At 45.1% G+C, this 23,869-nt stretch overlaps 1 protein-coding gene across 1 annotated transcript in view; it reads left to right on the top strand.

The window, feature by feature from the left end:
* OCA2 (OCA2 melanosomal transmembrane protein) overlaps window positions 1-23,869 on the top strand; it is a 277,343-nt gene that overhangs the window by 47,734 nt on the left and 205,740 nt on the right. The window contains exon 3 of the mRNA XM_066579296.1: window positions 19,807-19,902. Coding sequence (XP_066435393.1) covers window positions 19,807-19,902 — 96 coding nt within the window. The remainder of the gene's footprint in view (window positions 1-19,806; window positions 19,903-23,869) is intronic.

Here is a 23,869-nt window from a genome sequence, read left to right as displayed (position 1 = left end):
GGTAACACTATCTGACCTATATATACTGGGGGACTAGCTACATAATGAATGGGGAAAAAATGGGGCCCTTTAAATTTTCGTTATCATTCTATATTTTGTAATTAGAAAATAGAATAAGAATTTCAATATTTTCAATTAAAAAAATTCCAAGGCCTTAGTCACGCAGGCGAGTGCAATTTCATTCAGTGAAATATCAACCAATTTCACTGCGAGTGTATATGCATTTTAAATCAGTTTATATTGTGTTTTTAATGGCAATTGTCATACAAGTGTACATTGTTTTTCATGAGCGTAAAAATAAAAGGAAGGTGGCCTAATTGATGTAAATGAAAATGCTCACTGACGTGAAGACACGCCCAGCAAGTATTTTTTTATGCACCCATTGATTTTAATTGGTGATTCTGGTGCAGGAAAACATAGCAAAATAGGACATGATAGGAATTTTTAACATAAAATTGGTCCATGAAAAAAAAATAATCACATTTGTGAATGACTGCATTAACTCTAAAGGGGTTGTACCAGAATCACAAGCTATCTCCTATCCACGTGATAGAGGATAACTTGTTGATTCGTGGGGATCTCACCGCTCAAACCTCCAGTGATCCCGAAGACAGAGGTTCAGCACCCCCCCCATCTTCCTCATACCGGGCTTACTGCAACCCCTGCAATGAGGAAGAGATTGAATGGTGTGAAGGTCAAGCCAGAATGCTGTTGCTCCATTCATTTTCAATGCAGCTCCCAGATATAGCTTAGCGGCATGCACTCAGGTATTTCTGTTAACCTCATTGAAATCAAAGGAGCGCCGCCAGTGCTTGCTCGCCAAAGCTCCTTTTTAAAGTGGTGATGCTGTTGGTGGGAGAAGCATACCAGTAGTAATGAGAAGAGGAGGACAAGGAACCTTAAAGGGGTTGTCCCGCGAAAGCAAGTGGGGTTATATACTTCTGTATGGCCATATTAATGCACTTTGTAATGTACATCGTGCATTAAATATGAGCCATACAGAAGTTATTCACTTACCTGCTCCGTTGCTAGCGTCCTCGTCTCCATGGAGCCGTCTAATTTGAGCGTCTAATCGCTCGATTAGACGCGCTTGCGCAGTCCGGTTTTCTCCCTTCTGAATGGGGCCGCTCGTGCCGGAGAGCTGCTCCTCGTAGCTCCGCATGTCACGTGTGCCGATTCCAGCCAATCAGGAGGCTGGAATCGGCAATGGAACGCACAGAGCCCACGGTGCACCATGGGAGAAGACCTGCGGTCCACCATGGGTGAAGATCCCGGTGGCCATCTTCGCAAAGTAAGTAAGAAGTCACCGGAGCGCGGGGATTCGGGTAAGTACTATCCTTTTTTTTTTTAAAACCCCTGCATCGGGTTTGTCTCGCGCCGAACGGGGGGGCTATTGAAAAAAAAAAAACCCGTTTCGGCGCGGGACAACCCTTTTAATTCTCCTGTGGATAGGGAATTACTTGTAATTCTGCTACAGCCCCTCCAATGAGTCCAAGTTCTGTCAATTGCAGTCTCAAATGAAACTCAGATGTTAAACTCACCCGTGTGAATATACCCTGATTTTGATCAGGACAGCAAAGAACAAGATGGCTAGATATAATCAAGGCCACAATGAACATGTAAATCACGGAATTGAAAGAAGCTGTGAAAGACAGAAATACATGGAGGACATTGATCCATGGAGTGACCAAGGGTCGGATGCAACTGAATGGATAATCATCATCACCCATTAGTAGTGATGAGCGATTAGTGGAATAATTGGTTCATGTTGTTATAAGGCTGAATTCATAAAAATCCTCCTGACTCGGGGCGATTGTTTTCGACTTGCATTCAAGTTAATGGCAGTAAAAATTGGATTCACTACTTTGCCCTCTAGAAGTTTGCTGATGCAGTCAAAACTCACCAAATTTAATGGAAATACAACCACACATCTGGGGAACACTGTGCTCCTCCCAAAAATTGGTTAAAATAGTGTACAGTGGTCTACAGATCAATCGTAGCACAGGGGTGTCACAGAAATCTAAAGAAGGCTCACATAGGGTGTCCTACATCAGAAATTGCACCAAGAAAGACAGTAAGTGTGCTGCTTGATTTATAAGCAATGTCATAAATTTTACAAGGAAAAATTCTGCAAGATGAAGACAACACTCAAGCCCGGGCCTACTCCAAGAAAAAACTGTGGAGCTAGCAAAACGTTTGCTAGACTAGACAGCAGGTGTGCTTCTTGTTTTAAATGCAATGTCAGAAATTTTCCAAGTTCAAATTTTGCGGGGCGAACACAACACTTAGGCACGGGCCTACTCCAAGGAACAGCTGTAGAGCTACCAAAAACTTTGCTGCGCAAGACAGCAGGTATGTTGCTTGTTTTAAAATTGACAGCATGCTAAGTAATTAGTGGAATCTGAAATGGGGGTGCAGAAATCAGTTGAAATCCATGCCTGGTACATTTTTAGAAACATCAGGCAATTCACATTGCCTATGGACAAGCAGATGCGTCAGTCAGTTATCACACCCCCAGATGGACTGAACATCCTTTCTGATTTCACACGGACAGCAGGACAAGCAAGCACTTCTATAGCATGTTGTGCAAGCTCTGGTCACTCATTCAGCTTAGACACCTAAATGTCAAAGGCGCCAATGCCCTGTCTGAGTACATCCACGCAGGAGCTGACATACTCTTAGACTATGATGGATAAGTGCTGTCTGTGACTGTCAGTCCTACCCTGAGCTTTTGCTGCAGGCTGCAATGAGCTGAAAAAACTATGCCACACCTCTGTTAGACCCCCTCTGCCATCGCCGGTGGTGCTGCTGCAGCTTCCTGCCTATCTGCCATGAATCGCAGTGCTACAATCCATTGCAGATGTATTCCTGTGGCCATGGGGAAATGCTGTTCTTAAGCTGCTTAATAGTCTGTTCTGGTAGTGCTGCATTTTGATGTCTCTCTCCACTGCTGGAATGAGGTTTGTCATCTTGGCCTTGTAGAAGGGATCAAGGCAGGTGGCCACCCAGTAATGATTTGATGTTTGGATGTGGGCTATGCGATGGTCCTTCTGCAAGCACTGAAACATAAAAGCACTCATATGCCTCAAATATGATGGCCCATATTCCTTGGGGTCAGGCCTTAGAGTATCCTCTTGTCGGTCCCACAATCCACGTAGAATAGCTGGGGTTAATGATGGATGTAAAAACGTTGTATAGCTCCCTCACCTGTCTCTGAACCTATATTATCCCCCTCCTACCTCCTCTAATACTTATCTCGTGAATGTAGAAATGCATTTGAGAAGATGCCTTGCTTTATTGCCTAAAGCCACTCTCCCTGCGATGTTGTGTAATGGTGGACTGGGCAGACAGTTGACAGACTGCTATCTCTTCCTCCTCCACCTGTGCCAACAATGCATCTGTTGCGTCCTCAGGACGGGCAACCTCCAAAACACAAACAAAAGGCACAACAGTGCAAAATGAAACATAAAACTAAGGGGAATTCTCTCCCTATAGTCCCCTAACTCGGGAGGGGGTCCTGCCTACTCGGCGGACCGACTGCTCTGACAAGTGTGAGCCCGCACGCTTGCCTGGGCCACTGACAAGTCCCTATCAGGAAGCCCTAGTACAAAGAAAGGCAAAACAGAAAACCAAACAAAGCATAAAAGAGCTTAGCTAGAAGCGTCAGCCAAGGTGTGTTCCTCCATCGCTGTCCAAAGGTAACTGAAGGATTGACCAGCACAGGAGATCATGCTGGCACTGTTTAAGTAGGAGCCAAGCTACTCAGCACCAGGTGCTGACTGACGTTACTCCTGCAACAACCACACCCCTCAGCTCCAGGAGAAGCAAGGGCACACCCAAAACCTGGTCTGGCCTGCCAGCAAGGTGCAGGCCTCAGAACAGCTGCAACAGTACCTCCCCTTCTAGAAGGGGCCCCAGGACCCTTAGGACCAGGACGACCAGGGTTTGATCTATGAAAATTTTTTACCAGACGATCTGCATGAACACCCGCTGCAGGAACCCATGACCTCTCTTCTGGGCCATAACTGCGCCAGTGCACCAGGTACTGCAGGGAATTCCTAACTAGATGGGAGTCCAGAATGCGACTGATTACAAACTGCTCCTCCCCATCCACTAGCACAGGAGCCAGGGGTGGTGAGTGATTCCCAGAATCAATGAATCTTTTGAGCAGAGATTTATGGAACACATTGTTAATTTTCATCGTGCTGGGAATTTCTAACCGGAAGGCCACCGCGTTAATCTTCTCAATTATTTTAAACGGACCGATAAATCGCGGGCCCAGTTTAGCGGATGGTTGTTTGAGTGTTATATTTCTGGTAGACAACCACACCAAGTCTCCAACACAGAATCCCGCCCCCTCAGAGCGGTGACTGTCTGCAACTCGCTTGCTGCGCCGAACGGATCGCTGTAAATTTTCTGGACTTCCGCCCATCCGGCCTCAGTATCGGAACAAAGCTCATTTGCTCCTGGTACCTCCGAAACCCTCTTGGAAAGGGGGCCAAAACATGGGTGAAATCCGTAGTTACAAAAGAACGGTGAAGTCCCCAGCCTCCAGTGGTCTATTGTTTAAAACAAACTCGGCTAGTGGTAAGAACTTCGACCAGTCCTCCTGATTTTCCGAGGCATAACAACGTAAATACTGCTCCAGGTTCTGATTACACCTCTCAGTTTGCCCATTGGTCTCAGGATGGTATGCCGAGGAAAACGAAAGCTGGACACCCAAATGAGAGCAGACTATTCGCCAAAAGCTAGACACAAATTGTACGCCGCAATCGGAGACTATATTCTCTGGCAAACCATGTAGTTTAACGATGTGGCAAATGAACAAACTCGCCAACATCTTGGCATTAGGTAAACCGGGAGTGCCACAAAATGGCACATTTTACTAAACCGGTCGACTACCACCCACACAACAGTGTTGCCATCGGAAGGTGGTAAATCCGTAATGAAGTCCATGGACAAATGCGTCCATGGTCTCTTAGGAATAGGCAGCGGCCATAACATACCGGCTGGCCGACAGCGGGATGACTTGGTTCTGGCACACACCTCACATGACGAAACAAAACTGAAGTATCCCGTCGTAATGACGGCCACCAATAGGTTCTCGAGAGTAACTTACGGGTAATATTAATCCCCGGATGCCCGGCCAACACCGAATCGCCAGCAATTCCCTGTCCCCAATGTCATAATTTCGCTCCGAAGACGAAAATTTGCGGGAGAAGAATGCACGCGGGCGGAGATCTTGCAATGTCTCCATTCCCTGAGATAGAACTGCTCCAACCCCCACCTCTGAAGCATCGACCTCAACAATAAAGGGCCTGGAAGAATCTGGCTGCACCAGCACCGGAGCAGTAGCAAAACACCTCTTCAATCTCTGAAATGACTGCATAGCTTCCGTCGACCATTTAGTAGGAAAGCACCCCTTCTTAGTCATATCAGTGAGAGGTTTAACTATCACCAAAAAATTCCTAATGAATGTACGGTAATAGTTGGCGAACCCCAAGAACCTTTGTAAGGCTTTCACATTTTCTGGTAGGACCCAATCCTGTACAGCTCAGACCTTCTCAGGATCCATCATGAACCCTTTGTGGGTAATTATATGCCCCAAAAATGTGATCTCTTGTACAGCAAACACACACTTTTCTCTTTTGGCGAACAAACAATTCTCACGCAAAGCTTGGAGGACCTGGCGAACATGAGAAACATGGGACTCAAAATCCGGAGAAAAGATCAAAATATCATCCAAGTATACTAGTACAAATCTGCCCACAAATTGAGAGAGAACCTCATTGATCAAGGACTGGAATACAGCAGGGGCATTAGTGAGACCAAAAGGCATCACCAGACTCTCAAAATGCCCCTCTGGGGTATTAAACGCAGTCTTCCACTCGTCCCCCTCCTTAATCCGGATTAAATTATATGCCCCGCGCAAGTCTAGTTTGGAAAACCAGTTGGAGCCATTCAACTGCGAAAACAGATCCGGAATAAGGGGGAGAGGGTATGGATTGCGTTTCGTGATTTTGTTCAATTCCCTAAAGTCAACACAGGGACGTAACCTGCCATCTTTTTCTTAACAAAAAAGAAACCAGCTGCTAGTGGGGAATTAGATGGTCGTATATGATTCCTTCTCAAGCTGTCCTGCATATAATCTTTGAGCGCCTGTCTCTCAGGGGCCAATATGTTGAACATGCGACTCTTGGGGAACTTGCAGTCAGGGAGAAGTTCAATGGCACAATCCCCCTTTCTGTGCGGTGGTAATTTGTCTGCCCCCTCTTGGGAAAACACATCAGAGAAGTCAGCGATAAATTCAGGCAACTCCTCTGCCTGAATGTAGGCTATATCAGCAGAAATGCAACCGGACAGACAACCAGGGCTCCATTTAACAATGTCCCCGCTTTCCCAGTCCACTACTGGGTTGTGTAAGCGCAGCCAGGGCAACCCCAAAACTACTTGCGTAGGGAGGGATTCCATGACATATAGTGTTATACATTCCATGTGGAACAGCCCAATCCTTAAATGGACATTAGGTATGCAAAAACTCAGATTTCTCTGAGATAGTGGAGCAGCATCAATGGCGGACACAGGGATGGGAAAATCCAAAGCACTCATCTCTAAGCCTAAACGTTTGACAGTCTCCTGATATATTAAATTAATACTAGCTCCACAATCCAAAAAGACTCGTATGGGACTGTCAACACTGCCACAACGAATTTCAGCGGGAAGTACCAGCCTGGAAGAGGATACCCAAGCAATCTGATGGCCTAGAGGGACCTTTCCTCTAACCTCCAGGCCATCTAGTTTTTCCCACTGAGCATTACAACGTGGGCAAAACTGAGCCATATGACCTGTACGATTACAGACAAAGCATCGGCCATTAAACTGTACCGTCCTTCTCCTCCTAACCCTGCCAGCTAGAGACCCCAGCTGCGTGGGCTCTTCCATACCTGTAGGTAGGAGGCTGGGATCCGTAGACAGTTCCTGATGCCTCTCCCTGATCTGTCTCCCAACTTTAATAGCCAGAGACATGGCCTCATCTAGACTGCGAGGTACTGGATATCATACCAGTACGTCCTTGATCTCATTGGACAGACCACAATGGAACTGGCTCTGTAAAGCAGGGTCATTCCACTGAGTTTCTGCTGCCCAACGTCGAAACTTAGCACAATAATCTTCAAAAGTGGAATCTTTCTGTCGCAAACGTCTGATATTTCCCTCAGCCACCGCTATCTTATCGGGGTCGTCAAAAATAAGACCCAAAGCAGCAAAAAAGTTATCTACTGAGGTCAGAGCCTCAGACGTTGAGGTAATGAAAACGCCCATGCCTGTGGAGCCCTCTGCAGTCTGGACATTACACTGCCCACCCTCTGGGCATTGTCCCCTGAAGAGCTAGGACGCAGTCTGAAATAGAGCTTATAGGCCTCTCAAAAGGATCCGAATTTCTGCCTATCACTAGAAAAACAGTCAGGTAGCTCAATTTTTGGTTCCTTGCTGGGAACCTGCAGTGCAAGTTTTCGCTGTTTAATCTCAGCGACCTCAGCAGCCAGCGTGCCGAGCTGGTGCAAAAAAACCTCAAGGGGATTCATGTTAACAACACAGAATCTCCCTGAGTAGGTAAGGGCTGGTCAATCTGTTGCGTCCTCAGGACGGGCAACCTCCAAAACACAAACAAAAGGCACAACAGTGCAAAATGAAACATAAAACTAAGGGGAATTCTCTCCCTATAGTCCCCTAACCCAGGAGGGGGCCCTGCCTACTCGGCGGACCGACCGCTCTGACAAGTGCGAGTCTGCACGCGTGCCTGGGCCACTGACAAGTCCCTATCAGGGAGCCCTAGTACCAAAGAAAGGCAAAACAAACAAAGCATAAAAGGTGTGTTCCTCTGTCGCCATCCAAAGGTAACTGAAGGATTGACCAGCACAGGAGATCATGCTGGCACTGTTTAAGTAGGAGCCAAGCTACTCAGCACCAGGTTCTGACTGATGTTACTTCTGCAACTACCACACCCCTCAGCTCCAGGAGAAGCAAGGGCACACCCAAAACCTGGTCTGGCCTGCCAGCAAGGTGCAGGCCTCAGAATGGCTGCAACAGCATCATTTACCCTGAGGCCCTGTAGCATCTGTTATAGCAGGCAGACAACAAAGATGGTCATACTGCTCAATGCTTCATCAAGACAAATAATTTTGGTCTCATCCTAAAAGCAGGCTAAAACGGCACATATGTCTTTTATCTGCAGCCACTCCACAGGCATCAAGTGTCCATCCTCCATACAGCATCTGCTAATGGCATACACCATCTGGTACTCCATGATCGCTCTTTACTGCTGGTATACCCTCTTCAACATATGCAACGTGGAATCCCATCACTGATGAGATAGTTGGGTGGTAGCCTAAACTGTGGCTTCACCTCTACCAGACGAGAGGTGGCTGGGTATAAATGCCAAAAGTATGAGTACAGTTTCCTGGCCTTTTTCAGCAGTGGAAGCAAACCTGGCTAACTGTTTAGGAAGCACTGCATTACCAGATTCATTACAATGGCCAGCCAAGGTATGTTTGTGAGATTGCTGAAGCAAAAGGCTACCAGCAGGTTGGCCCTATTGTCACACACAACCTTGCTTTGCTTCAGATTGTGCGAAGTCAGCTTGGGCCTGCAAAGCTATTAGCAGTTCTTCAGCTATGTGACTGCGCTCCCCTAGACATATGAGTTTTAGGACAGCATTTTGGCATTTACCACGTGCACCACTGTATGGAATTTTTGCCACATATAGACATCTGTACTGATGTGGAAGGTGTTGAAAGGTGGTATGAAGAGGTGGAGAAAGAAAAGTAGGGCAAGGTAAGGAAGGGACAGACAAGGATTAATGTCCCACAACTCTTGGGGTGACCATGAAATGTGTACCACCATTTTCAGCTTCATCTACAGAACATTGACCCAGTGCTTGCTGGACCTCATGTCCATGTTCAGGTGCACCCTGCTACTGACAGCATTCTGCAATGTGAGACACAATTTCACTCATATGGCAGTACAGGGTAGGCATGTCTTTTTGGGCAAATAAATGGTGGCTGGACATCTGGAACTGTTGGTTAGCATGGAGCATCATGTTGTGGAAGGCGTCTGTGTTCACTTACCTGAGGGGCGGTATTTCTATTGCAAGCAGCTGTGCAATGCGTGCATTCAGGCTTTGTGCTCATGGATGGTTGGGGTGGTATTTTTTTATGTTTCTATAGCTGAGGGATGCAGGGCTAGCTACTGACCTGGGACACACTGAAATTTGGGGTAAAAATTGATATCGGTGAAAGCAGTGGTAATGGTAGCGGCTCAACCTCTGCTCTAAAGTCTACTCCTGGTTCTGAAGCCTGCAGCACGATCATCAATTGTGGAAAAGAGGCCTGATGTAGGCATGCTACAAAACTGCCTCTCTGTGCTCAGAGCCTACTGCATGAACAGGGAGGGAGATGGAGGAAGAGACAGCTACAACAGTGAAAGAGGGAGCAGGATGATGCTGAGTTTTTGCTCACTGGCTCAGGTGGTCTGTTGATAGCAGCGAGTAGTAGGAGTTCATGTGACTGTTCATAAATGTTATGTTGAGGTTTTTTATGTTCTTGGTTCATTTTAAACACCTCAGATCTTACAGATGAACACTCTTCTGGCATTAATTGCAGTTTCAAAGAATGCCTAGGCTGCACAAGTTCTGTAAGCAGATCTATCTGTGGGCCTGATGTTCCTGCTGCTGTGACTTGTAGTAGCTGAGAGAGGTTGCACTGCCCTTTTGTTTTTCTGCAACACCCTACTTGCTGCCTTGGCAAGGTGCTATACTGCAACGTCTGCTTCTTCCTTTCTCCCCTGTGAGTTGCTATCATGACTCTCCCTGCTTCTCCATGGCAAATTGAATACTGCATCCTCTTTAGCCTCCTCTTTCTCTTAATTGTCCGTCTCCTGAATGGACTCTATATCACTCTATATTACAATAAGTACTGGCAGCTGGAAGCACTGTTTCCACATTTCCCTGAGTACACATTGGCTTTGGAGGAGTGACTGCACGCGCTGACCCCCACTCAACTTTCTCTTCTGAGGAAAAAAATGGTTGTGCATCAGGGCATGCAATGTCTTGGTCTTCTTCATTTGGTTGTTTGGACTGCCTGGTTGACATCCATGACACTGAGTGATCAGACAGCTCCTCAGACTGATCCATGTGGACTACTTTGAAGGGTGTGGCGGATTTGGCATGGAGTGAAGTAGAGGGGGATGCTCATGGATGACTGGTGCAAACTGACTGCTGTGTGCCTGCAACTGGGAGGAAAAGGTGGTACTTGAGGTATTCTGTGTCATCCACTCTACAACCTGCTCTGCATGCTGTGGATGTGATGCCAACTTCTAAGGAATGGCAATGAGCTTGCTTTGCCTCCTGCAGAACATGGAATTGTTGCTTCAGTGGGAGCCACTTGAAGTGCCAACTTGGCAAATTCTCTATTACCTCCACCACCACTGCCAACACGTCCCCTACCGCATGCTTTTTTCATGTTTTCTTTTTATTTATTCATTTTTTTAAATTTAGTTTTTTTTGTTTACTTTTTACTGCAGTTTTAAGCAAGTTATCAGCTAACTTTGTAGTCTGCAGAAAACCATAGAGAATAATTCGTAGTGGCCAGACTGGTGACTTCGAATGATGTCTAAGGCCATTGACACACACTGTAGTGTATTTACTGTTTCCCTGTTTGGTATTCTTTTTGTTCTATATTTAGAAAAAAAAGCAATGGCAACTAAATAAGCTCCAATCCATGGGGGGCACGATATGTGAGAACAGAAGGTCACAGAGTATAACTTGTATCTTTGTGAGCTCTCTCTGTCTGGCACAACACAATTAAATTCCCCAGACCCTTCTTCTAGCTGCATAATGTCTGTAAATAATTTGTAATGGCCAGACTGGCAACTTTAAACCATGTCTGAGACCACAGGATTAAAACTTGAACGAAAGACACATTAACATGGATTGAGATTTTAAAGAAAATCTGTGTTACCCATAGTAACTAGAGATGAGCGAACACGTTCGGCTCCGCCCCTTTTTCGCCCGAACACCGAACTTTGCGAACACTTCAGTGTTCGGGCGAAAAAGTTCGGGGGCCGCCGTGGCAGCGCGGGGGGGTGCGGCGGGGAGTGGGGGGGAGAGGGAGAGAGAGAGGGCTCCCCCCTGTTCCCCGCTACTGCCGCCCGCGCCGCCGCGCATCTCCCCGCCCCCCGGCGGCACCCGGACACTTACGCGCGAACACTGCAGTGTTCGGCAAAGCCGGTGTCCGGGTGCGGATGTGTCCGTAACGGACACGTTCGCTCATCCCTAATAGTAACCAATCACAGCACAGCTTTTATTTTATCTGAGCAGTATAACAAATAGCAACCAATTACAGCACTGCTTTTATTTTACCTCAGCTGTGTAAGAAATGAAAGCTGAACTCTGGCAACCAATCACAGCGTAGCTTTCATTTTACCTCATAAGTATAACAAATTCCCTCTAAAAACAGCATTTGCGATGATGATCAATAAGGCTCAAAGGCAAACACTTAAGGTAGCAGGTGTACATTTAGAAAAAACATGTTTTTTCTCATGGGCAACTGTATGTGGTGGCTCACGTGTATACAGCCCACAAAACCTTTATATCCTAGCAAAAGATGACAAGACCAAAACCGTAGTGTACAGAACTGTGCTGACACACAGCAGATTGCAGTTACATTCCTTTCACTATTTCAACTTTTTAAGTTTCAACATACAGCAAAAAACAGATTAGATTAAAAAAAAATCAACACAGATGAAGTTGTGGGTAACCACCTATGTTATATATGGGTAGGTCATTTGATGCAGGCACCCAGTGAAACTGCTGTCCATATGCAGATTGGAGGACACATTTGGTGACATCAGCAAGGCACCCTGGCTGCATGCTGACCTCTACAGCAGGCATTATGGGATACTTGAGTTTTGCCAAATATTGGTTCAGACTAAGGACATAGGACCACCATTCTTAGGATCGGTGGACATCTCAGCAGATAGGAGATAACTTTAGATTTCTGGATAACCCCTTGAAGACAATCTGTAAAATAAATTGACTTTTGGCCAGTGTCCACAGTAAACCATTTTCTTTCAGTTTACTTGTAAAAATTTAGTTGGCAATAAAGATCAGGGTTGACAATCCTGAAACAGTTATCATGTAAAATATGATAATGAATGATGAATTGCCAGCCTTTAATATGAATTGAGTTTAAGACCCGAGATACATTTTATCATTCCTATACTGAATTAGGGATTATAATATTTAAGTGTTTTTAGTAAAGAATTACATACTTTGATGTACAGTTTTGATTACAATAATGACTTCTCATTAACCTTGTGCAAACTTGTATATCTCTTGTATTTCTAATCTAGAAAACCTAAAATTGCTGAGACTTGAATTAAACAATCCATAAACTATGAAAAGCTGTGTAGAGAATGACGTTTGTAAAGGTCAAACTATACCTTTTTATAACCTGAGAAATGTATTTGTCAAGTCAATGTCTTATCTATAATAGTAAGGAAATTGATTTTCCACTGTGCTAAAATATATGAAATTTACATTTCAGAAAGCCTATAAGTGTTCACACATAATCACATGCTGTGTTAAAGCACATTGTATTCTACTGTCAATTTTCTGAAAATACAGTAGTTTGCGGGCTCAAGCTGGATGTGTCAATTGTGTCTCAATTTTCTCTAGTGTTGACAGGAAAAGACTCAGCTTACTGCACTGTTTTAGCATTACTTACTTTCTTGAAAGCTCATGCTGTATATATATATATGTATTACACATGTGCTCTGTCTCACTGTAAATAGATCTACATGCTGGCTTGTATTGTCATACAAAACATAGCATCAGTTTGAAGCTAAATGGTCAGGAAGGAAGTAGTTTACGGAAGAGCACTTGTGTTTTCTTCGGTGTTTCTTTTGAATTAGAACTAAACCCTTCCACCTGATTTTAGAAATTCCAGTTTACCAATTACTGTATATGAGTATGTATGCAAATGAAGTTGTTACATTTGAGTCACAAGTGTAATTTATAGGAATATCTGTCAAAGTTTGTTATAATGCCTAGTTTCATGTACTAAAGTGGTCACCAAATATTGCCACAGTATCTGCACATGGGAAAAAGCAATATAGAATGAATTATTTTATTTTATTATAATCCCCTCTATGGGTATAGAAGTCATGTGACCAATACAGTTCCAACAAGACAGTTTGTGTTTCTGTAAACTCTTGGAGAAAGAACATTGATACCTAAAGTAAACTAAATTGCACTTTGTTACTACTTACATGCTGCTTCAATCACAAAAGCTACAGATTTAAGCCCTGTAAGTATGAAATTCCATTGATGGTACTGGTCTCCTAACATGGGGTTGAAGGACTTGGTCCAGGTCCACATGTAGCAGAAAAATGTGTCAGGAATTCACATCTGCATGTGCAATAATCGTTGCATCTAAATGCACAGCCATCGTGCACTATTCGTTTACAGTTCGCTGGTCACTCACTTTCAGCCAACATGAATATTATCGCTGGATTGCTAATCTCTTGCTAATTGTAAATGCTCCACACTCAGTGCTTCACATATTATGTGAAGCACTGAACGAGAAGCAAGGGGGAAGCTGGCGGTATAATCTGCTCTGTACAAGAGCTAACAACCAAATGGTGATGTCAGCGCTCATGCAGTAGTTTAGACAGCTGTCATCTCGTCTAAATGGGACATTAGTCAACCTTCACACACAGCACCTGAGGTGCAGAAATTGCTGCAGGATTTGTTGCGGATCTTGTCTATGTGATTGCGCTTTTAGGATGCATTCAGACTAGCGTGGTTTACATGCTGCTAGAGCCTGACATGCAGGAATTCTGCGGTGAATGAGCTGCTCCGTGCTCCACAGAGTAGCCCATTCACATGTCTGTGCTGCGGGCAGAGTGCTGCCGCTGCAGCTGTAGGAGCCTGTGGTCAGCGCTATGGATAGCAGCACAGCACAGAGCTGACAGGCGAGTTGGCACTCTCTATTCTGTCTTTTTACCAGCGCAGGTTCTGCAGTGGTAAAAAAGCTCTGTGTGAGTGCTTCCATAGCAACCTATTGGTTGCTATTGAAGCGTTGTTTACACTTTGCTGTAGCAGCGTGTAAACCACACTCGTCTGAATTCACCATTATACTGCAGAATTTCTAGCTATTCCACTAGAGGAAATCCCACTGTAAATTCTGCGTATGAAGGTAGCCTTGGGGTATACTAAGAAGCAGCAAAGTTGTTGCCCAAATTTCTGACTGTTTCATTCCTCTGAATGCAACTTGCAGAAAACCATGTACCTGCCTTTCAAAAACAACCCCTTTAATATGAATGTAAATGTTTTACTTAACTACATTTTCTTTAACAAATCTGAAAGTGTGAATATACATTTTGGTATCGCACAAAAAATGTTTGGGTGATTTTATGAAAATTCAAATCTCTTGAGTTTTTCCTTTAAAAAAGTGGTAATGGGGCAATTGTTAAAATACCAGATTTATATACAACTTGCCAAGTGTTGTAAACCTTTATTCTCTGTCCTAGCAGCACTATGCCTATGCTGTACTCTTTTCCCTAAGCAACATTTATTTCAGATTGTTTGAATGATTCCATAATTTAGAAATAAATTGGAATTCTCATTTAGGAGGCAAATTAATTCCCACATTAAATTTGTTAGTCATAAACCTTTATTCTCTGCTTTTTTTTTTTAAATATCTGTAATTGCTCCTCTTTGTATTAAGTTGTAATTGCAAAACAGCAAGTGCAGACAGCAGTACATTCTGTTCTGAGCTACAACCAAATACTTGATTGCTTTCATTAAATCAAATGTTTTAATTTGTTACTAAATCTGTTGAATGAAGAGTAAGTGGCACAGCTGAGAACTTCAAAATGTACAAAGAGCTGGTGGATGGAGGGTGGTTATGGTGTGTGTTTCTTTTTTCCCTCCCTATTACTGTACAAAAATTGTCAACTCTTTTGTAAAATTCCTTATTGATACAACTTCACACAATCAGGATTTGATATTTCTATAAAATGTTCATTGTAACGAATCGCCATAGGCAGATGCTCCAAAAATGACGGCGAGTCAATCAAGTAAAATTGACAGGAGAATGATCCGAAATTTAACGAACTCTTCTGTTGCTATCATTCATAAAATATTTTTACATGGGTTTAAAATGTATTCGTGGTGTAGCACTCTTCAGGAACAGTCACTAGTAATGTTTTAGATAAAAATGATAGGTAAAAGAAGATGCTGTAAATCTATTTTCTACTTCTTTTTTTATAGATGTTAATAGGTCTTGTGTGTAAGAAATTAAAATTTGGTAGCATACCGATATTCTTTAATTGGCTCCTTGAGTGGAATTTAACCAGGCCTCTAGTTTCGAGGAGACATTAACTCTAGTGGGGAGGGTGGGGTGGATTTTTGTAATAGGTGACAAATTTGAAAATATTTGTATAAATCTGTTCTAGGTATTTTGAAGGTGGATCTGGAAAGGTAATGAAACCCTGATCTGTACTAAGCTGTTTCACTTAAGAGATACCCCATTTTTTCCAGTTTGAGAGATCAAGGTTTTCAGTTACAACAAATAAGATATCTATACTTGAGTTATGCATGGGAAAAGCAATTAGTCCTTTTTTACAGTTAACATGTTTCAAACATTTGTGGGAAACTGTTAATATGTGGTGGCGCTATCATTACTATTGAAGGGATTGTTAGAGTCTGAATTTTTTGGGAATTGATGCCAGTAAATAATTAAAGATCATATACCTACCTCTCATGGGTCCACTTAGCTCCTGTAAACTGACTGCAACCTGTATATACGGTGTCACAGGCGAGACCAGAGCTGATGGCACTGGACAAGCAAGGAGAGGGGAATCTAGGATATTTCAGAATTTTCAGGCATTAAGAGCATCAATTCCAAAAAAGAAAAGATAATTTAGTCAATCCCTTTAATACTGTACTATTCACTTACAGCAGAGTGATATTTAGTTACAATATGACAGTGGTACTTGGTAATGTTATGGCAATGTTATACTGTCATGGCTGTGCGGCGTTATCTAGTTCATGTACAGTGTTATTTAATCACCCTATGCAGTTGATAAACATTCACAGTGTGGCAGTGTTATCCTATCATGATATAGTGATAACATGGAGCTCGGGGAAGGGCAAAGCTGAACTTGGACACTTGGGAATTATATTGAGAAACCTCAATATAATTAATTCCAGCTGTCATTCAATAAGAAGCCTTATCGGGGAGCGACAAAAAAAAACAGAACTTTAGTAAATAACAATACAGATGACAAATGGGAGAAGTTTAAAAACATCCTAACTACCTAATGTGAGCAGTTCATACTCATTAAAAATAAAAGAACTATAGGTAGAAGGAAACCAATGTGGCTCGACAAGACTGTAAGGTGGCAATAAATGAAAAAAAGAAAGCGTTTAAACTACTGTTCAATTTATTTTTAATGACCTGATAGAGGGACTACACAGTAAAATATTAATATTTGTAGATGATACAAAGATAATTAATACAACGGATGACAATGTACGGCTACAAAAGGACCTAGTTAAACTGGGGGCTTGGGTAGAAAATAAATTTCAATATTGATAAATGTAAGGTTATGCACATGGGCAGGAGAAATGGATGTCACCAATACACACTAAATGGGGTACTGTTAGGGAAAAGTGATATGGAATAGACCTGGGGTACTAGTGGATTGTAAACTTAACTGGAGCAATCAATGCCAATCAGCTGCTGCAAAAACTAATAAAGTCTTGGGGTGCATTAAAAGAGGTCTTGGGGCGAGGGGCGAGAACATTATTCTTCCACTATATAAGGCACTTGTCTGGCCCCACATGGAATACTGCGCACAGTTCTGGACACCGCTGCCAAGGAAAGATGTTGCAGTGTTTGAGGGGGTTCAAAGATGGACAACTAAATTAATACATGGAATGGGAGGACTGGAATACCCAGAAAGGGTATCAGAATTGGGATTATTTACTCTGGAAAAAAGATGGTTAAGAGGCGATCAAATAACTATGTAGAAATATATTAGGGGACAATACAAGGATCTCTCTAATGATCTGTTTATACCCAGGACTGTGATGGTAAAGAGGGGGCATCCTCTACGTCTAGAAGAAAGCATGTTTCATCACCAACATAGAAGGGGGTTCTTTACTGTAAGAGCAGTGAAACTGTGGAACTCTCTGCCTGAGGACGTGGTGATGGCAAAATCCATTAAGGAGTTTAAGAGGGAACTAGATGTTTTTCTAGAGCACTATGATATTAAGGGTTTATAGACTTTAGGTAACCGGCCGGGCTGTTGATCTTGAATGTCAATCCAGGGATTACTCTGGCACTCGAGCATTTTGGTGCTCGCTCATCTCTAGAGTAATCCAGGGATTACTCTAGAGATGAGCGAGCACCAAAATGCTCGAGTGCTCGTTACTCGAGTCGAACTTCCCGCGATGCTTGAGGATTCGTTTCGAGTAACGAACCCCATTAAAGTCAATGGGTGACTCGAGCATTTTTGTATATCGCCGATGCTCGCTAAGGTTTTCATTTGTGAAAATCTGGGAAATTCACGAAAGTGATGGGAACGACACAGAAACGGATAGGGCAGGCGAGGGGCTACATGTTGTGCTGCATCTCAAGTTCCCAGGTCCCACTATTAAGCCACAATAGCGGCAAGAGTGGGCCCCCCCGCACTGTCAGCATAAAGATCGTTCTCCTCTGCCACAGCTGTAACAGCTGTGGCAGAGAAGAACGATGTTAGCCCATTGAATTCAATGGAGTCGGCAATACAGCCGGCTCCATTGAAAGCAATGGGCTGCCGGCGAGCGCGGAATGAATTTTCGGGAAGGGCTTAAAAATATAAGCCCTTACCTTAAAATCATCCTAAAATGTGTAAAAATAACAAAAAAAAAAAATATGTCAGCATAAAGATCGTTCTCCTCTGCCATAGCTGTAACAGCTGTGGCAGAGAAGAACGATGTTAGCAAACTGAATTCAATGGAGCCAGCAATACAGCCGGCTCCATTGAAAGCAATGGGCTGCCGGCGAGCATGGGATGAATTTTCGGGAAGGGCTTAAAAATATAAGCCCTTACCTGAAAATCATCCTATAATGTGTAAAAAAAAAAAAAAATGTATACTCCCCTTTCCGCTGAAGCCGGAGTTCAGCCGCATCTGGCCGGCAGTTCTCCTGAACTGCTCTGAGTAGTATTCAGCAGCCGGGGATTTAAAATCCCCGCCTGCTGAATGAGCTGCCTCTGATTGGTCACAGCCTCACCAATCAGAGGCAGATCTCACTCACACCCATTCATGAATTCATGAATGGGTGAGTGAGTGCTGCCTCTGATTGACAGCTGAGAGCTGCCCCTGATTGGTCCCTGCTCTGAGCCAATCAGAGGCAGCACTCACCCATTCATGAATTCATGAATGGGTGTGAGTGAGAGCTGCCTCTGATTGGTGAGGCTGTGACCAATCAGAGGCAGCTCATTCAGCAGGCGGGGATTTTAAATCCCCGGCTGCTGAATACTACTCAGAGCAGTTCAGGAGAACTGCCGGCCAGACGCGGCTGAACTCCGGCTGCAGCGGAAAGGTGAGTATACATTTTTTTTTATTTTTACACATTTTAGGATGATTTTCAGGTAAGGGCTTATATTTTTAAGCCCTTCCCAAAAATTCACCCGGCACTCGCCAGCAGCCCATTGCTTTCAATGGAGCCGGCTGTATTGCCGGCTCCATTGAATTCAATGGGCTAACATCGTTCTTCTCTGCCACAGCTGTTACAGCTATGGCAGAGGAGAACGATCTTTATGCTGACATTTTTTTTTTTTACACATTTTAGGATGATTTTCAGGTAAGGGCTTATATTTTTAAGCCTTTCCCGAAAATTTATCCTGAGATCGCCGGCAGCCCATTGCTTTCAATGAAGCCGGCTGTATTGCCGGCTCCATTGAATTCAATGGTCAGTGCTCGTTTAATCGAGACGAGTACTGCGTGGTGCTCGTCTCGAGTAACGAGCATCTCGAGCACCCTAATACTCGAACGAGCATTAAGCTCGGACGAGTATGCTCGCTCATCTCTATCTGGCTGCCATTATGGAGTAAGGAAGTAATTTTTTTCCTCCAATGAAGTAGGTAAAATTATATTTCAATAATGCATAAGATCTCATGTTGTTAGCATTCCCTTTTGTACACCAGTGTTTTATTCATACAGTGTATAAATTAAATTGTAAAGGAAAAGCTTTCATCTTCATATCTTGGTGACCAGTAGTTCTGGTGTCTGATGTTGTGTACTTTCAGGGCTTAGTCACACGGGCGCATCGGCGCCGGTGTTACTGCAGGAAGAAGATGGCCGCACTTCAGGATGGACGTCTCTCTGCAGCGCCGGAGGAAAGAACATGTGACCGGCTTCATTGCCGGGTGCCGATGCGCCTGTGTGACTAAGCCCTCAAGTAGTTCTGCTAAATCTAAACACCATATGTAGTATAAATGTACCTTTTTCTGTACTCCAGCAAACAACAGCACTGCTCATGAGTGGTTTGGTTTCCCTTGTATAATATGCTTTGCTTGGGTCTTATACTAATACCTTGGTATAATCTTCAATAATGAAAAGGTATCAGAAAGCATGTAGAAATATTTTCTAAGAACAGGGTGTCACTATTTGCTAAAGGGTTTTCTGTATGATATTGCTGCAAAAACTTGCAATTTTTATGTTGCATTTATTAATAAGACTTCTTAATTTTGCAGGTATCCCTTTAATCTAACTGAACTGTTCAGCCCAGTGAAAGACAGTAGTTACACCGAGAAGACACCTTTATTAAAAGTCAACTCAGAAAGCAAAAGGTAATACTGCAAATATACACATAAATAACTATATTGATAGAATAGCTATAATAGGTTTTATAGTGCTTTGTTTTTTTGCAACCTATTTTCTTTACATCTAACATCTGTTTAAGATCTCGAGCAAAAAAGGGGTTATCCAGACTTTTGGAATGTATGGCATATTCTTAAGATAGGCTATCAATTTCACATTGGTGGGGGTTAGAGATGAGCGAACACCAAAATGTTCGGGTGTTCGTTATTCGGAACGAACTTCCCGTGATGCTCGAGGGTTCGTTTCGAACAACGAACCCCATTGAAGTCAATGGGCGACCAGAACATTTTTGTATTTCGCCGATGCTCGCTAAGGTTTTCATGTGTGAAAATCTGGGCAATTCAGGAAAGTGATGGGAATGACACAGTGACGGATAGGGCAGGCGAGGGGCTACATGTTGGGCTGCATCTCAAGTTCACAGGTCCCACTATTAAGCCACAATACCGGCAAGAGTGGGCCCCCCCCCCTCCCAACAACTTTTACTTCTGAAAAGCCCTCATTAGCATGGCATACCTTTGCTAAGCACCACACTACCTCCAACAAAGCACAATCACTGCCTGCATGACACTCCACTGACACTTCTCCTGGGTTACATGCTGCCCAACCGCCCCCCCTCCCCCCCCACAGCGCACACCAAAGTGTCCCTGGGCAGCCTTCAGCTGCCCTCATGCCACACCACGCTCATGTCTATTTAGAATTGCGTCTGCCATGACGAGGGACCGCAGGTACACACTGCAGAGGTTGGCACGGCTAGGCAGCGACCCTCTTTAAAAGTGGCGGAGCGATAGCCCACAATGCTGTACAGAAGCAATGAGAAATAGAATCCTGTGCCACCGCCATCAGGAGCTGCACACGTGGGCATAGCAATGGGGAACCTATGTGCCACACACTATTCATTCTGTCAAGGTGTCTGCATGCCCCAGTCAGACCGGGCTTTTTAATTCATAGACACAGGCAGGTACAACTCCCTATTGTGAAGTCCCTGTCGACCCACAGCATGGGTGGCTCCCTGGAACCCACCGGCGGTACACAGAAATATCCCATTGCATTGCCCAACACAGCTGAGGTAGTAATGTCGTGCTTAATGCAGGTGGGCTTCGGCCCACACTGCATGCCCCAGTCTGACTGGGGTTCTTTATAAGTGTACAGATGTAGTAAAAACTCCGTGTGCACCTACAGCATGGGTGGGTGCCAGGAAGCCACCGGCGGTACATAGAAATATCCCATTGCATTGCCCAACACAGCTGAGGTAGTAATGTTGTGCTTAACCCTTTCCAATCCAATTTGTATATGGTTTTCCTAGGGGGCTTACTCTTTTTCTGCTGTTATACAACGGCGCTATATGCTGGCTAAAGCCAGTACTGCATGAGCTGACACGTAGGATAGGCTCCGACAGCAGAGAGGCTGGCAATATACAGTAAGAGAACCCCGACGGACGTCTACCAACAACGGAGCTGTACAGCCTTAAACCCTAATGTCTTCACAGGTCACACAGTGGACTGGAAAGGGTTAATGCAGGTGGGTTTCGGCCCACACTGCATGCCCCAGTCAGACTGGGGTTCTTTACAAGTGGACACATGTAGGTTAAACTCCCTGTGGACCCACTGCCTGGGTGGGTGCCAGGAAGCCACCGGCGGTACATAGAAATATCCCATTGCATTGCCCAACACAGCTGAGGTAGTAATGTCGTGCGTAATACAGGTGGGCTTCGGCCCACACTGCATGCCCCAGTCAGACGGGTTCTTTAGAAGTGTACAGATGTATTAAAAACTCAGTGTGCACCTACAGCATGGGTGGCTCCCTGGAACCCACCGGCGGTACATAAAAATATCCCATTGCATTGCCCAACACAGCTGAGGTAACGTCAGCTGTAATGCAGGTGGCCTAAAAATTAATTTGATTACACTGTAGGCGAGGGCCCACAAAAATTGCTGTATCAACAGTACTAATGTACATCCCAAAAATTGGCCATGGCCAGCCAAGAGGGCAGGTGAAACCCATTAATCGCTTTGGTTAATGTGGCTTAAGTGGTAACTAGGCCTGGAGGCAGCCCAGTGTAACGAAAAATTGGTTCAAGTTAAAGTTCCAATGCTTTTAAGCGCATTGAAACTTATAAAAATTGTTCTGAAAAATTATTTGAGTGAGCCTTGTGGCCCTAAGAAAAATTGCCCGTTCAGCGTGATTACGTGAGGTTTCAGGAGGAGGAGCAGGAGGAGGAGGAGGAGGAATATTAGACACAGATTGATGAAGCAGAAATGTCCCCGTTTTGGATGGTGAGAGAGAACGTAGCTTCCATCCGCGGGTGCAGCCTACGTATTGCTTACGTATCGCTGCTGTCCGCTGGTGGAGAACAGAAGTCTGGGGAAATCCAGCCTTTGTTCATCTTGATGAGTGTTAGCCTGTCGGCACTGTCGGTTGACAAGCGGCTACGCTTATCTGTGATGATTCCCCCAGCCGCACTAAACACCCTCTCCGACAACACGCTAGCCGCAGGACAAGCAAGCACCTCCAGGGCATACAGCGCTAGTTCAGGCCACATGTCCAGCTTCGACACCCAGTAGTTGTAGGGGGCAGAGGCGTCACCAAGGATGGTCGTGCGATCCGCTACGTACTCCCTCACCATCCTTTTACAGTGCTCCCGCCGACTCAGCCGTGGCTGGGGAGCGGTGACACAGTCTTGGTGGGGAGCCATAAAGCTGGCCAGGCCCTTAAAGACTGTTGCACTGCCTGGGATGTACATGCTGCTCGATCTACGCACATCCCCTGCTACCTTGCCCTCGGTACTGCGCCTTCTGCCACTAGCGCTGTCGGCTGGGAATTTTACCATCAGCTTGTCCGCAAGGGTCCTGTGGTATAGCAACACTCTCGAACCCCTTTCCTCTTCGGGAATCAGAGTGGGCAGGTTCTCCTTATACCGTGGATCGAGCAGTGTGTACACCCAGTAATCCGTAGTGGCCAGAATGCGTGCAACGCGAGGGTCACGAGAAAGGCATCCTAACATGAAGTCAGCCATGTGTGCCAGGGTACCTGTACGCAACACATGGCTGTCTTCACTAGGAAGATCACTTTCAGGATCCTCCTCCTCCTCCTCCTCCTCCTCCTCCTCAGGCCATACACGCTGAAAGGATGACAGGCAATCAGCCGGTGTACCGTCAGCAGCGGCCCAAGCTGTCTCTTCCCCCTCCTCCTCATCCTCCTCATGCTCCTCCTCCTCCTCCTGTACGCGCTGAGAAATAGACAGGAGGGTGCCCTGACTATCCAGCGGCATACTGTCTTCCCCCGCCCCCGTTTCCGAGCGCAAAGCAGCTGCCTTTATGGTTTGCAGGGAATTTCTCAAGATGCATAGCAGAGGAATGGTGACGCTAATGATTGTAGCATCGCCGCTCACCACCTGGGTAGACTCCTCAAAATTACCAAGGACATGGCAGATGTCTGCCAACCAGGCCCACTCTTCTGAAAGGAATTGAGGAGGCTGACTCCCACTGCGCCGCCCATGTTGGAGTTGGTATTCGACTATAGCTCTACGTTGTTCATAGAGCCTGGCCAACATGTGGAGCGTAGAGTTCCACCGTGTGGGCACGTCGCACAGCAGTCGGTGCACTGGCAGCTTAAAGTGATGTTGCAGGGTGCGCAGGGTGGCAGCGTCCGTGTGGGACTTGCGGAAATGTGCGCAGAGCCGGCGCGCCTTTACGAGCAGGTCTGACAAGCGTGGGTAGCTTTTCAGAAACCGCTGAACCACCAAATTAAAGACGTGGGCCAGGCATGGCACGTGCGTGAGGCTGCCAAGCTGCAGAGCCGCCACCAGGTTACGCCCGTTGTCACACACGACCATGCCCGGTTGGAGGCTCAGCGGCGCAAGCCAGCGGTCGGTCTGCTCTGTCAGACCCTGCAGCAGTTCGTGGGCCGTGTGCCTCTTATCGCCTAAGCTGAGTAGTT

The sequence above is a fragment of the Eleutherodactylus coqui genome, chromosome 1, assembly GCF_035609145.1.
Source record: "Eleutherodactylus coqui strain aEleCoq1 chromosome 1, aEleCoq1.hap1, whole genome shotgun sequence".
In the NCBI taxonomy this organism is placed as follows: Eukaryota; Metazoa; Chordata; class Amphibia; order Anura; family Eleutherodactylidae; genus Eleutherodactylus; species Eleutherodactylus coqui.
The sequence above is the reverse complement of the archived record's forward strand: the minus strand, read 5'-3'. Positions and strand labels throughout refer to the sequence as shown.